Source organism: Oreochromis aureus, linkage group 6 (assembly GCF_013358895.1).
Source record: "Oreochromis aureus strain Israel breed Guangdong linkage group 6, ZZ_aureus, whole genome shotgun sequence".
Taxonomy (NCBI): Eukaryota; Metazoa; Chordata; class Actinopteri; order Cichliformes; family Cichlidae; genus Oreochromis; species Oreochromis aureus.
In genome coordinates, this window is record NC_052947.1 from 15,589,651 (window position 1) to 15,604,702 (window position 15,052).

General features: G+C 40.3%; 1 protein-coding gene across 3 annotated transcripts in view; it reads right to left on the reverse strand.

Moving 5' to 3' along the window:
- tll1 (tolloid-like 1) overlaps window positions 1–15,052 on the reverse strand; it is a 57,133-nt gene that overhangs the window by 36,484 nt on the left and 5,597 nt on the right. For all 3 annotated transcript variants that reach the window (XR_005613252.1, XM_039612916.1, XM_031757316.2), the window contains one exon: window positions 22–144. Coding sequence is in view for 2 of the 3 variants with exons in the window: in XM_039612916.1 (XP_039468850.1) it covers window positions 22–144 (123 nt within the window). In the remaining variant the exon portion in view is untranslated. The remainder of the gene's footprint in view (window positions 1–21; window positions 145–15,052) is intronic.

The window sequence follows — 15,052 nt, forward strand, 5'->3', positions numbered from 1 at the left end:
AGTTAGAGTGAGTCCACTTACCAGATGTGTGCCCCTGTCGAGAGTGTGTGTGCATGTGTGTGTGTTGTGTCAGGTCTATCGTCCTGTCAATCTGGAACATGCGCAGGTCTTCCTCATCTAATGCGATGTCGCCCCAAAATACAGCTGGAAGTAAGAGAACATTTTCCAGTTATTATCAAATCCTAACTGTTATAAAAAGTGAAAATGATTGCATTTCTGTTGATCATCTTAGTGCATGCTTGTAAAGTTCAAACACAAAGACCCAAAGCCAAACCGTGACCAGAATCACAATGTGCTGAAGTGTAACAAATGCGTGTTTCAGTTTGAGACCAACAGGAGCCAAAGAGTGTGATGCTGTACCGGCTAATTTAACAGCACAGCAATCGAACTAAGAACAAAACAATGTTTCTGAAGTTTGTGAACTTCAGTTTTGATGCCTCAGCTTGAGAGACGGCGACCACATCACGTCACAAGTGAGAGGCTGAGGGACGCTGCACACATACACAGTAGTAACTTAACAATCACAGGTTTACCCTGTGATGATCAGTAATGAGCCGCTCTAAGCAACAGTGGGGAGGAAGAACTCCCTTTTAACAGTAAGAAAACTCCAGGAGAACCAAGATCAGGGACGAGCAGCCACCTGCGCGACCAGGTCAAGGTGAGACTATTGCAATCACGATGATGATTTAAGAATTAAACATAATTTTGTCTTTAAAAAAAGATGCTAAACTTGTAACTGAGCTCATAAACTCACAAGAAAAAATGTTTATTCAGGTAATAAATGCATTGAGCAGTGAGATAATTTCCTCAGAGACTTTTATACAGTTAGACTTCTTTTGAAACCACAGGAGTCGCCCCCTGCTGGCCATGAGATACAATGTTGGTTTAAGGCTAGTTTGTATTGACCTTTCAGACTCTGAGGTTACCTTTTTCTAAATAGCAGTTTTAATAATGGTTCATATGTATGAGGTGTTTTTACAGAAGCATTGTAGTTAATAAATTCTTGAACCTTAATTTGTACATGTTATACATAATGTCTTTGTAATGTGCAGCCATATATGATAAATGCCACAACTCAAAGTAGTGCCATTTATCATATATGGCTGCATAAAAAAACCCTAAAAAAAACAATGAAAAGTGAAAAATAAAAGTTAAGTACAAGTTAAACGGAATACTGTGTTTCAAATACCACATGTACAACAGTCTGTGACAGAGTGGAAATGGAAATGTTTGTTTCGTTCTACTTTTATTTAACACATGGGAACAGAAAGAACTTAAATGTACCTGTAGTCCTATTGTAAACTAACATTTCAAGGTTGTTACAGCAGGGATTTATTTGTTCTGAAGTCTGATTCATGTTCAAAGTATTTGACCTATTACAACCTCCAGTTCAGTGGTCGCGGTTTCTCGGATTAGGGAAATACAAATATTCTTTTGTTACAGTCTGGGCAGCTGATAAGGTAGATGTCACACATACCAGGACATTACTCAGTGACATCCTATACTTTTGAAGTGATGACTTAATTTAACCCTCTGGCAATCAACTGTCTAACTTCCTGCATAGCAAAACAATCAATTGCCAGAAGCTCCGCTCTAATATACAGAAATCTGTATCTAATATAAACTCAGAGATCAAAGCAGCTGCCTATTGCTACTTAACACACACACACACACACGCGCACACACGCGCACACACACACACACACACACACACACACACACACACACACACACACACACACACACACACACACACACACACACACACACACACACACACACACACGGCTATCTTCAGTGTTGGGTGTAACATGTTAATCGTGTCTAATTGTGTCACACTACATTTTTCAGTAACACAGTAATGTAACACATTGCTGCACTAAATTCAGTAATCAGATTACAGTTACAATTACGTAATCACTTTACAAAGGTTCCTCAGTTAACTGCATACTGGGCAAAAAAAAAAAAAGAAAAACATATGAAAGGTGTCTTTTTCTTCTTGCAAATACAACATCAGCTCTCCGCAAGCAGCTGCACAGACAGCACGTTAACACAAACTAGTCAAGAATCCAGAATGGCCTTAAAGTTGAGCGCATGCTGACCCCAGCCAAGCAGCCAGAGCCTGAATTTGAACAGGTAACAAAGACAATGAAGAGCAGTTAGGCTTAAAGCCTCCTTTACACCTGTACATGTTTCTACAGTAGAATCACTGTAGCAATTACTTTGAAGTCTCTTTGCTCTAGGTTCAAACTTCGCTTTATGTTCAAATTTAAACACTGTAAAAAAAAGTGTGCGTCCTCATTAAGTGATCGATGTGTTAGCAGGTGGGGCTATGGTTTATATGCATTTCAGGTCGTGTTATGAAGTAATGTATAAGTAATGTAACAAGTAGTGTAACGAATTACTTTCTCCAGGTAGTAATTAAGTAACTTCAGCACTGGTAACAGTGGCTGTTACAGTGGTCTGAAATCAGGACACTCACTGCTCTGCTGTTTTCTCTCTCTACTCCTGCCCTTGCACCACTGACATCCTCTCTTTCCTGGACAAATGAGATATAATCTATCAAGCCTGTTCTGGGGCTACCTCGTGATCTTCTACCAGTTACTCTTAATGAAAGTGGAAACATCCGATCGGATGCTCAGACCACTTCAGTGGGTTCCTCTAAATGCAAAATAGGAGTGGCTCCAGTCTGTGCTTCCTTAGGAGGTTCAAGCTACAAGCGCTCCATTTTGGTGTTTACGTTTCAACAAAAGACAACCACAACATATTAGCCAAGAAAACACAAGGGCTGTATTTAGGAAAACTCCAAAATCTCTAAAAGCTCCATGAACAAAATGCAGGATTTCTGAAAAAAGGACCTGAATATGGCTGTGCACCTGCACTCCCCATTCATTCTCCTTTCAACCATCCTGCTGAGAAGAACAGATTAATGTTGATGATGATGACTTTCCCAAGACAACCTGAGAAATTACTGACAATGATGCTTAAACTTTACTCAGAATTAAAATTAAAAAAACAGTCCAAAAACCTGTTTTTGCTTCATTTTTTGATATATTAATGAGATTAAAGAGAAAACATAAAATGTAATCATTTCAGGGTGACCCTGAAAACAGATAAAAATGTGCATTTATCTATGTTTGTACATGAAAAGGACAAATCAAAGACTTAATTAGAACTTTTGGTCCAACATCACCGTCAGGGAGCATGCTGCTTCGATTTTTCAAATGTCAGGTCTACAGGCGAGCTGCAATGATACCTTGATACCTTTGAGAAGCTACACGGTGGCAAAAACAGCTGCAGTGCACGTACTGTAATAGACCTTCCCTCCTCAGTCTCTTCATCACCTTAGTCCAACACACACACACACATACACATAGACACACACATAAACACAATTACCCCGCTAGCTTGTAACAATGGACAACTGAACGATAGTCATCTCTGAGTGATTAGCTGAGCTGAGTTATTGGCCTCCACAGGGATTCAAGACACTAATACACTAACAATGGCACGGGAGAAGATTGTCACTTAGCTAATCGGGATTGCCGCTAAAGGAAAAGGGGGTCAGGGTGCCATTGTGCTCAACTCGGCACTATTGTTACAGAGAAGAGCAAACCACTGCGTCCATAGATTTATGAATAACAACATCAGATGCAGTCTGGGAGTGTGTGTGGCTTAGTGGTGTTTTATATTTTGCTTAGATTGGAAGGATAGCAATGTAAATTAGAGCTGGATGTGAAGTGATGTGTTTATTTTATATATATATTATGTAAAAAGTCATCTTTAAAACCAGAAAGAGCCAGCATCTGATCAGGCTGCCTGAGGTAGCTTGAAACAGTAAAAGAAATAGATGTGCGAAGATATGCATTTATTAAATGTTAATGTTAATGTTAATCGCTGCTTTTATTGCATAACTTACTGAATGCATATTGTACAATCAAGAGAGAGCAACGAGCAGCCGGCTTTGTTCGCACAATAGTCCAAAGTAGTCAACACCAACAAAAAGCATCAGAATTTAACTTCTGAAAGTCTGAAAAATTAATTCTTTTCAGTCTTTCTTTAATTAATCTTTCATGATTCAGTGTCTTGGTTGCTAAATCTGACTCAAACTCGAGCTGCAGGTGGTGGTTGCTACATAACTGGGTTCATGCTGAACTTCACAGAGATGACCAACCAGTTTTTGGTATTTTAATGAGGGTAGTACGTCACACAGCTTGTGCACAGTTCAGCTTGGAAAGAGATTTGTTTAGGAAAATCCATTCTTCTTTTGTCATGAATGGTACTAATCAAACTTCTAGCTGTCATTTTTCGAGTATTTGCAGCTTGGTTATTTATGCAAGACTGAATGCAAAACAGACTCTGCTATCCCTTTAAATATATTTTTTCCCTGGGCATTTTATAACAAAAGTCTGGATTGGATTAATCCTTGGTTGAAAGGAAAACCATTTAAAAACATATATAAAAACAGGTTTAATAGTATGTGAAAAGGCTGATCTGGGTGTGACTTTGACGCATAAAGTCGCAAAAACAGCACAATTACACCAGCACGTTTTTTAAGATGTGGTCTGGATAGGCCTATTAGAATTGTTATTTATGACACCAAACTGCTGTGGGTGTCAAAGTTTTCCTCTAGTATGTTCTCTGCTGTCATAGTGAGCCACAGAATGGTGAAAAAACAAAAAACACTGAACAAACAATCGACTTAAATCTGCCACTTCAACAGCGAAAGGGCAATGTGACAATCCTCATACAAACACAGTCTGCATCACCTTGCATGTGCATTGGAAAAAGACTTTCCCTTCATTTTTGCTTCTATTTGTGGGGCAGCGTGAATGTGACAGTGTCCTGAGATTACACTTCTCTTGGCTCTGAACATTTCAGGACAACAAGGGAAAAATATAAGGACTAAAAGTTTTCCAGAGAAAAGGAGCTGACACAAGCAGAGATACAAAGTGAGAAGTGGAGGGGGAGTACAGTGATAGTAAGTTTGGCCCATTGATTGTTGGGGTCTTGTTAATCCATAGAGATACCATAAATAGCCCAAAGTCAAGCCATGGGGTGAGGAGGGATGAGAACAGTGATGCAGGGAGATGCAGGAGGAAAGGTATTGATCCAAAAACCCCAGGACGTCCCAGGAGGCCTACATCATGCTGACCAGGGCCTTACTGTTCGCCCTTCAGCAGGGGCACTGCAGCAAACACACACAGCAGCACACAGGGACACACACACACACACAACAGTAATGCACCAAACACAGTCTGAGAGGTAGAGTCATCACTACTCACACGTATTCACCCCACCAGCCCACCATGTTGCCAGCTAGCAGCTAGACTGCTTTGTGTCTTATTGATCAAGCAGACACAGCTGAAGTTGGCTTTCTGCAAGTAATTCTGCAGCCCGACAGCAATTGTCCAACAGACGCAAGCGTCACTCATTGTCATCTGAACAAAGCATGCACACACTGATGCAAAAGAGCAATCAAACATAAGCTTTTAATACAATGATAACACAATGCGATTCAATTAGGATTTAAATAAAAAATAATAGCTGCCCTGTTTTAGTAATGTATTATTTTTCCCTGCTTGAACTTTTATGGTTGTTTATGATTGTTTTGTGATCACCAGATGGAAAAGATTTTTGTTTTTGCTTGGGTTTCTCTTAAACTAGTTTAAACACTCACTGAAGCAGTCGTTGCCATGTTCATTTGAGTACTGCCACAGAAATGTTTCACTGCATTATCTTTCCCAGTAGAGTTTGTGATAAAAGCGTTAAAACTGGAATGATAATATTAATCCTAATGCTATCAGTGAAATGCATTTTTAATGTCGATTAATGTATGATTTGTAATTTCTAACTACGCTCAAAATGCGAGTGCAAAGAGGTAGAGAAAGAGCCTATAACTATAACTGATGAAGTTAAACAAGAATTCAAAGCAGTTAGATCGATGTGATTATTTCCTGTGTAGTAATGCTTGTCTGGCTTCAGCTTTGTAACATACCATCTGTTTTCAGAACAACCAGGTTTTAATTAAAAAATAGTCTGATTAATAAGTATGTGTATCTATAAATGCTCAAAACACCCTCAACACACAGCTTACAATATCATAGACATCTGTAAAGGAGAATCTACATATTATTCATTGCATCTATGCTGATTTATTCATTATGCTTTCACTACCCTGAAAGTGCAGGTCTATAGAGAATGAGGTCAATCTGCTGTTATTCCATGGAATGAGTTGCAACTCAGATGTCCAGTTAGCCCTTTTAATTACTTGGCAGGTTTGTAACACAGCCACTGATGGCCACGTTCCAACCAAACAAGGCATCATGGGATTGCTAAGAGCTACGCTAACAACAACAGGGGCGTTTCAGGCATTGAAAATTGAATATGTGACCAGAGAACACCTTCATTACCGCATCTGTCGGTACGGATTTATTGTGCAAAGTTTCCAAAAAGACAGAGAGACTCGAGGCTTCATTACGAAGCTTTTAAAAAAAGGTTTTGATCACATCAGAGCCCTCGTTTAAAGGAGACGCCAGCAGCTTTCAAGGCATGAAAGTAAACTACTGAGTTCTCAAGATATTTAATCTGTCGCATAAGACATTGTCAAACTAAGATGGTGAAAATGCAGCTAGATTAACTGGTTTTTTTAAACAGATTTGTTTGCTTGAATGTTATTTGTGATAAATGTAGCAGGTTTTTTTCTGTACGTTTTGACTGCACTACAGTACAGTACACAATTATGCACTACTGAGTTCTACACTCATGCTGTACTCACTGGGGTGTATCTAACACAAACACACATACACAATGACCGCACACACACACCTCACTAAGCTCCTCATTAAGCAAATATAAGGTCACAGTGTAGGTGGGCTAAGATGTGGGCGTCCATGTGTGTGAACATGTGCATGTATATGAGCCCGTTCACTCGTGTGATATTATTATGCTTTATATAAATGTGGCTGCGAACGTGCCGTTATATTAAAAAAGAGATTATCTCGGCCCCGTTTGAGGATTTTCTCCAAAACTAATCATTGTGCAAGCTGCTTTATCTACTTTAACCCTTCGCGACCAACAGCAGGTGCTGCAGTTCGACACTGATGGTGCCGGAAAAGGTCACGATGAGCCAAAGTACCAAAAACGCAGGCCTCAAAGCGTTACAATACGGCATGCTTTTGAGCTGAGAGGCTTATGAAGTGGATTTATTAAATTGGTGTTCCACCCAAATATCTGTTCACTATTAAAAACTCAGCTTTGTTAAGAAGGAAATCTGTGTTTATACTGTAAAGAACCTGTTTTGTGCATTTTAAAAAAATATATACTGTGTGTATGCTCTGTTGTGTAGTGATTACCACATTTGCCTTACACATGAAAGATTCCCGGTTCCAGACCAGGAGGAGACATGAACCCAGCCTCAGGGGTCGCAAGCTGGTGTAATCCTAGTGCCGGATAAACAGGAGGGTTGCATCAGGAAGGGCAGCCAGCGTAAAATTTGTGCCAAATCAAATATGTGGATCCATCCGCAGTGGTAACCCCTTGGGAAATAAGGGAGCAGCTGAAGATAGTTCCTTTGCGTTGGTCAGAACTGGATTATCACACTTTGATTTACCCATTGGAGCTCCTGATATTTTGAAGCATTACTTCACTGTCTGGCTTCACATTGTTTTACTTCTTTAGGCTCAGCCTCGATTTAAACTCGACTCTGCTACGAATGATTCTGTTTTAAAGGAAGTCCTGGATGAGCAAGCAGCCTGTGTGATGAAGGCCAGAATCAAAAGCATTACCAGGACTAAAGCAATAGTGCGTAAATACTCAAATGGAAGCCATTCATATTGGCTTGTTTTTTAAAGATTTTAACTGAAACATGCAGTAGAGCAAACCAGTGCAAAGTGAGGGGAAATATCAATAAGCCTGGAAGCTAACATGATCTGTTAAGTGTAAAAGGGGAAAAAATATGATTACATTAAAAAGCCTAATATGGATTCAAGATTTCCATGTCCCTTGTAAGAGACAACGGTGATACCGAAGATTAAAAAATGGATATAGATGCTTCCACTGGTTTGTCAACTAATATTCTGAAACCTCGACTTTTGCCCATCACCATCTCGGTCTTTTAAAGTTAGGCACGACAAGTGAAGGCTGGAGCTGACTGAAAGACTTGGACACTGCTCAATGCAACACCAAAATCTTTAAAATCAGCTCCATGATTTTTTTATACCAAACTGACAAAAAGCTTTATGACTTAGAAACTATGAATCTTACAGTTTCAGTATGTATTGTCAATATGTATAAAGTACCATATAAAGAGTTAAAATATCATGTCACATTTGACTTCTGACCTCACTTTTACACTTCTACCCCAAAGTGTGTTGTATGTTTAAAGACAGTGTTGCTAAGAGAAAGAGAATGAGCTGCCTAGTTAGTCATAGTGATATAATATCATATACTAAGATCAAGTTATTCATGTCAGGTCATTTACAAATCAATGCCTGTAATCTCTTATCTGACTTTTACTGCACTACAAACGTCTTGAATTTAAAAACCCAAATGAATTTATACAAAATACAATATTTCCTTTAAAGGTAAATATTGGAGAGTGATCTGCCTCGGTGAGTTTGCTTCTTTTTATCTATTTTACTCCTAATTTACAAAGTTTGCAAAAACCATATTCAGTAAGTTTTGAAACTGGTGATTGAAATCATAGATTTCCCCAGGTTAATACATACAGAGGTCATAAATAAGTAAATAGTCTTATGGTCTTGTATAACATTCGACTGATTTTACCAACTAAAGGAGTCAGGCGCCCATGACCATTCCAAAAAATACAAGTTTAAAGCACTTTCAAGTTGGCCTTCCTTACAGAGCACACGGAGGGGGCTTGTGACACAGCTTATGTGTGACACAAGCCCACGTATCAACCTTCGTAACGTTCACAACACTCTGATCGAACATTAGGTTCAAACACAAATTGTAAAGTGTTGAAATTCCTGGAGATGTTACATGGATTGTCTCTATGGATTTTTTTTATCCCGAAACCCAAAATAACTGCTGTGAAACCAAACTGTCCACAGCCCCCATTGTCCATTGTGAAGCAAAGTATGACTTTGAGTAGCACTTGAAACTAAAACGGCCGTTTCTATTCTTCTTTGAGTGTTTAAGATGGAATACTGACGAGCTACTGCACTTGCTGCAAGGTGCTGGAATGTAAAGAGATGCAGCAGTTTTTCTATCACTGGTCAAAAATGTACTTCCAGGGGGGGAAAAAGGCGAAAAATGTAGCTGCTTAGTCCAAGTCCAAAAATGTTCATACCCACACCCTGCTGCAAGTAGGTTTGACAGAGAGAGACACAGAGGCAAGAGACAAGAGTGACATGCAATAGAAAAAAATCCTGAATAAAACTGGGTATTTACAGTATGTTGGTGAGTAATCACTGAATTGAAACCATAATTAGAAACTTTAAAATCACCAGTCGCGCTGAGGTCTGACTCTTAGGTCCACACAAAACACGCAAACTCTAATTATATGTTTTTACAGACGTAAATATAGTCCCAGACACTGACAAAGACCCAGTTACACACTTCTACACTGACACATCACTGTGTTTACCTGCGCCACAGTGTGCGTGTGTGTTTGTCTAGAGATTAGAATAAGCACAGTTTCTTCATCCGTGAACACAGCTGAAAACAGATGGCAGGGCCGTGAGGCACACACCTGGACGTTTGAAATGACCCCGAATGAAGTCCAGACTGATCATAAACAAATCCAGTGAACAGGAGCTTTTGTCCATTGGAGCTATTTTTAGTTTTTTCAGTAAATACTTCTAGTAGTCTATGCCAAGAGATCAAAAGCAAAAGACAAAAATGCTGTAAAATGCTATGGATGGAAGATAAAGTGTAGAAGAGCACAAATATGTTGAGTAAAAATCACCTAATCTCCACTGTTCATTGCTCAAAGGGGGTTTTCTCTTTTTTCTAAGGTCTTGACCTTAAATGTGCTGTGACCTGAGATGACTTGTGTTGTGAACTGGTTGCTGTATAATTAAATCTGAAATGAATGAAAAGATTTCAAAGGCCTTGCTCACTTACAACTATAAATTGACAGCGAGATCGGGCGAAGAAATGTTTGGTACGAGACAGAATAACACAATATCATATGACACATGCACACACTCTTACTGGTGTAACCCCCTAATCACTTTACTGTGACACTGGGATTCCTCCCTAGCGGGTCATGGGTTTGGCCAGACATTGTGACGGGACGTGATTACGGCTCGGTTTCCCGTCAGCGTGCCCCGGGTCTGCACCCAGGGAACGAGCAGCCAACGGGCCTTTAAATGCACAAATGAAAGTCATAGAACGGAGAACAATGTTGTTCTTGTTGAGATCGCAGATAGCTGAACCCAGGTGTGACTACATAGTTTCGATTACCGGATGAGTAACTTCATTTGAAGTTGGATTTCAGCGCAGTTACCATAAACGATGAGTTTCAGTTAGATCAAGTGAAGGCATGAAATCTGACAAGGCTAGCTCCATCCATACTTCAACTCTGCTGCTGTAACAAAGGCAGTTGGCTAATAAAGTATTTGTGTTTGTATATTTTTTTGTACTTTTTGTATTTATTCATACAACAGAAACAACACATTATTTAATCAAAAAGCAGACAACGTATATAGGACTTCTAGGCACAGCTAACAACAATAATAGAAGCAATAGCAACTCATACTACAAAAAATAGAAACCTTTGAGAGCAGCCATTAAGACCAGCAGAAGGCCCATTTCAGTGATCACAGATTTTCTTTTGTTTAAGTCGTAATTTTACCTTTTGCATTAAACAATTTAAGATCGTCTAATGTTTTAATTTCTGGAGGCAAAGTTATGGTAGCTACTGCTGCATTTCAAAATCATCTGACTGAGTGATTTAAAAGTTAACATTAAAAAGGAAAACATGTATGAAATTCTCAAAGCCTCACAAATTATGTTATGCTTTGGGTAATCAAGTAATAAAGGGAAAAACTATGTTGTGAAGTTAAGTGTAGAAAACCTGGTTAGTATGCTAAACTTTAACCTACATTTTACTTTTACTTTTTTCGTGGCGGTGAGCAGCACATCAGATTTCTTTGTGTTGTAGCGCTTTCCAGTGGAGCAGCCTTCACATGAGACTCAGGCGGAATTGATTGACTCACATGGGAGGAATTTTTGAAATAATCAACTTGTAGCTGTTGTTCGTCCATCAGCTTTCCCTCAAATTCCACTAAGCAGTATGATATTGAGAGGGAAATGGAGACATCGCTTGGTGAACTCTGTACAAAGGAGAAGCAGCACCACAAGGAGTCGTACAGCAGCAGAAGACCACAGAAGAGGAAAGAAGAGGTACGATGAACTGCCCTCCACAGTCACCTGATCTCAACAGTGCTGATTATCTATGGGGGCAATTAAAGACTGAGAAAACCAGAATTTATGACATCATAAGGATCCTAAAGAGATCCTTGTCAGAGATCTCAACTCAAAAAAAGATTTCTCTTTACCTGGTTTGGTTAAATGTATCTGTCTTCAGCCACAGGTGACATTACAGGCTTGCTCAGGTATATGGTCATCACTCCTGTAGGGTTAGCTTGCTTAGGCATCAAAGATTGCAACTGGAGCAGGTGGAGTGTAGGGAGGAGCTGTGAACATAGCTTTGCTGCTACAATACTTAGACAACAAAACAAGTTTGACTGCCAGGAGAAAGAGGCTTTCCTTTAGACATTAATGTGTGAATGGGTCTGATTTTTTATTTTTTATTTTTTTGCTTCTATAAATACCATCAGGGAAAGCTGGGTGACATAAAAGCACCCAGACATTTAATAATTGAACGGTGCGTGGCAGGTGGGCAATGTGAAGGCGATGCTGACTCATGGCTTCTGCTGCTCCGGAACAATGACGCTCCAGAACAAACAGTCGGCCCTGGGCATGGCCGCAGCGTTTGTGCTGAGGCGGGAATCCTGAGGAAGACTTCGGAAGCTCAGTGGCAGGAGCACTCTGCTCGGGAAAATCCTGTTTAATATAATATGAGTGAGACCACTTGCTCCCTCGCTAACACACACAGATGCAAGGCAGCCGCGGTGCCAAATGTACACATACACATGTTGCTCTAGTTTCCTTCCTACTGATGAATGGGGGAAGGGATGAACAGTAGCTGCAGCTCACTGTCACGACTTGGTGGGCTGCATGTACAGTACACAGCGAACATATACGTGCACAGGCGTTCAAATCCCAGGATCCAAGGTATGCTTGGGACACTTCTAGAAAATTTAAGTGTGAGTTCAACTCGTACTAATCAGCTGTATTGGTTATCATTACTAATTTCTTTCTCTCTATGCCACTGCAGTGGGTTTTAAATCAAACAATAAAGATGTGATTGAAGCACAGACTTTCAGGTTTAATTCAAGGGTTTCAACAAAAGCTTTGCATTAACTGTTGAGGAATTAAAGTCATTTCAATATACAGTCTCAACGTTTTCAAAGGCTCAAAATTAATTCAACAATTGATTGACAAGCAGCTCTTTTATAACCAGGTTACTGCTGTTCCTTTATGACAAATTAAGCAGATAAAAGATCTGTATAATTAGCCCAGTGCATTCTTTAAAAAAGAAGGAAGCCTGAAACACCACAGACGATAACTAAAGTGGAAAACCATAGAATTATTCCCATTGTTAAGAAAACCAACAACAACAAAAGCATGGAGAAGGAGGGAAACAGTTCATTATCAAAGTATGCCACATCATGTATAAACCATGTTGGAGGTAACGTTATGGCGTTAGACATGTATTCCTGTTTGTGCAACCAGGCTACTAGTGTTTTTTATTGATCATGCAACTGCTGATAGAAGTAGCAGGATAGATTTTGAAGTGTACAGGGTTATATTCTCTGCTCAGACTTAGCCAAATGCTGCAAAACTGATCAGACAGTGCTTTACAGTGCAAATGGACAATGACCTAAAGTATAAAGCAAAAACAACACAATAGCTTCTCCAGGCGAATAAAGGCCATATTCTTGATTGGCCAAGTCAGTCTTCCGATCTCATCCCAACAGAGCAGCTTCTAAGTTATGGAAATGATGACAAAGAAACCCACAAACAAGCAGCACCTAAAGGTGATTGCAGCAAAGGCCAAGCAGAACATTTGAAGGTAGAAAGTGTACACACGCATAACATATTGCATGGATATATGTATGTATAATGTTCATCAACCTGTATAACAACATCAGATTTTTTCCCTCAATATTGATAAGAGCACCTGGTGTGCATCTGCAAGCCACTTTGCAACCTCCACCACAGCTCCTCCTTTTCATGCTACAGTATGTCTGACTTAATCCGTGTCCTGTTTGTTTTGGATTTGTTTTGTTTGACGCTCTTTCTGCTGTCCTTCTTGACTGAAACAAACCTATCCACGAGACTTTCAAGCAAGCACACCTTGCGTCTGGTTCTGTGGTGAACAAGATAACGCAATTCCCTCAGTCTGTGGCGTACACTTAAATGGTTCTTTAAATCCCATGTGCCAGTATCTGCATATAAAATGAGAAACTGATAGAACAGATCACAGTTATTTTACAGTAAAGTACAGTGTAGTATGGTACCTTATATATTCTACCATCACATCTGAATGAGCGTCAGCCAATATGAAACAGTTTATGAGATGATCCCTCCAAAGAAAGGTTGAATTGAAGACTGTGATGTAACTAGCCACGTTACCTGACTATGTGCAGTGACAATCTGCTTTAGGTGCACATGATGCAGAGAATAAACAACTTTGGTTCATTCATTAATTTCATTCATCCATTCTCCAAACTGCTTATTCACATTAGCATTGTGGGAGGCCTGAGGCTATTCCAGCTTTCAAAGGGCAAGTGGTGAAGTACACCCTGGACCGGGTGGCGTGGCTAACGCAGAAATATAGACGTTGGCAACTGTGGCAGACTTTTAGACTCACTGCTTAATCTGACATGCATGACTTTGGGAGGAAGTTGGAGCACCAGAGAGAACCCACACAGGCACAGGAAGAATATGCAAATTCCACACAGACGTGCCCGTGCCGGCCGGTGGATTCAAAGCTAGGACTTTCTTGCTGTCAAGCAACAATTCTTAACTATTTTGCCACTGTGCCACCCCTCCAACAAATTTTGCTTTAAAAAAATGTGTTGTAACACCTGATCTCAGTGATGTGTGTCCATAAAAAACAACACATTGTGCCCACACACACTCCTACGATGCCCGACTATTGTGTTTAAAGTAGAGAAAAGGTAGTTATGTCTCGGATTCCTCCTGAAGAAACGACCCACAGCCTTTAGATACCGAGGTTTGTTTAGCTTTCACTCGATGTGTGTGAGGATTTTATGAGAACAGTGATTTGGAAGGAAGCATGAATGACTCTTGAGTGAGCGTAGGGGCACATACGTGTGCGCATTTGTGTGTGTGGGCGTGCGCGTATGTGTGTCATCTCCAGCTGAGTAGCAGGATGCAGACAACCAGGAAGAGATAAGCGCGGGTGAATGGAGGGAGCTTAGCATGTGTGTGTGTACCGTGTGTGTGCGCATGTGTGCATGTGTGTTCGCGTAGGGAAATCACTTCACAAAGGCATGGAAGTGTGTGTTCCCCTGTCTACCAGCGCGGGACTCGGAGGAGATAAGCAGACAGCCAAATATTCCCCTTGTGTTTTCCCAGCAAAAACAGGAGGCGGAATACCAACCACTCAGACCGATGCCATGGGGTCAGGCGTGGAATGAGTCGCGCTTCCACTTCTTACAAGCTGCACATAGCTGCCAAGTCAGTGCATTAATTGCAACACGATTACTCCAGAAAATCTCAGGAGACAGTCAGATCTGTGCGTGCGAGTGGGTTTAAATTCAGCTGCACATCAGCAGACACTCATGTGTGTCTGTCAGAGGCTCTGCAGGCTCACACTGAAACATTTGTGTGTCTGTATCTGTGGCTGTATTAGCATATTGAAAGCTTGTATTTCAGAATGTGCAGGTAGATATTAAGACATGCTCCCACACAGTATTAAGTGGGAAAG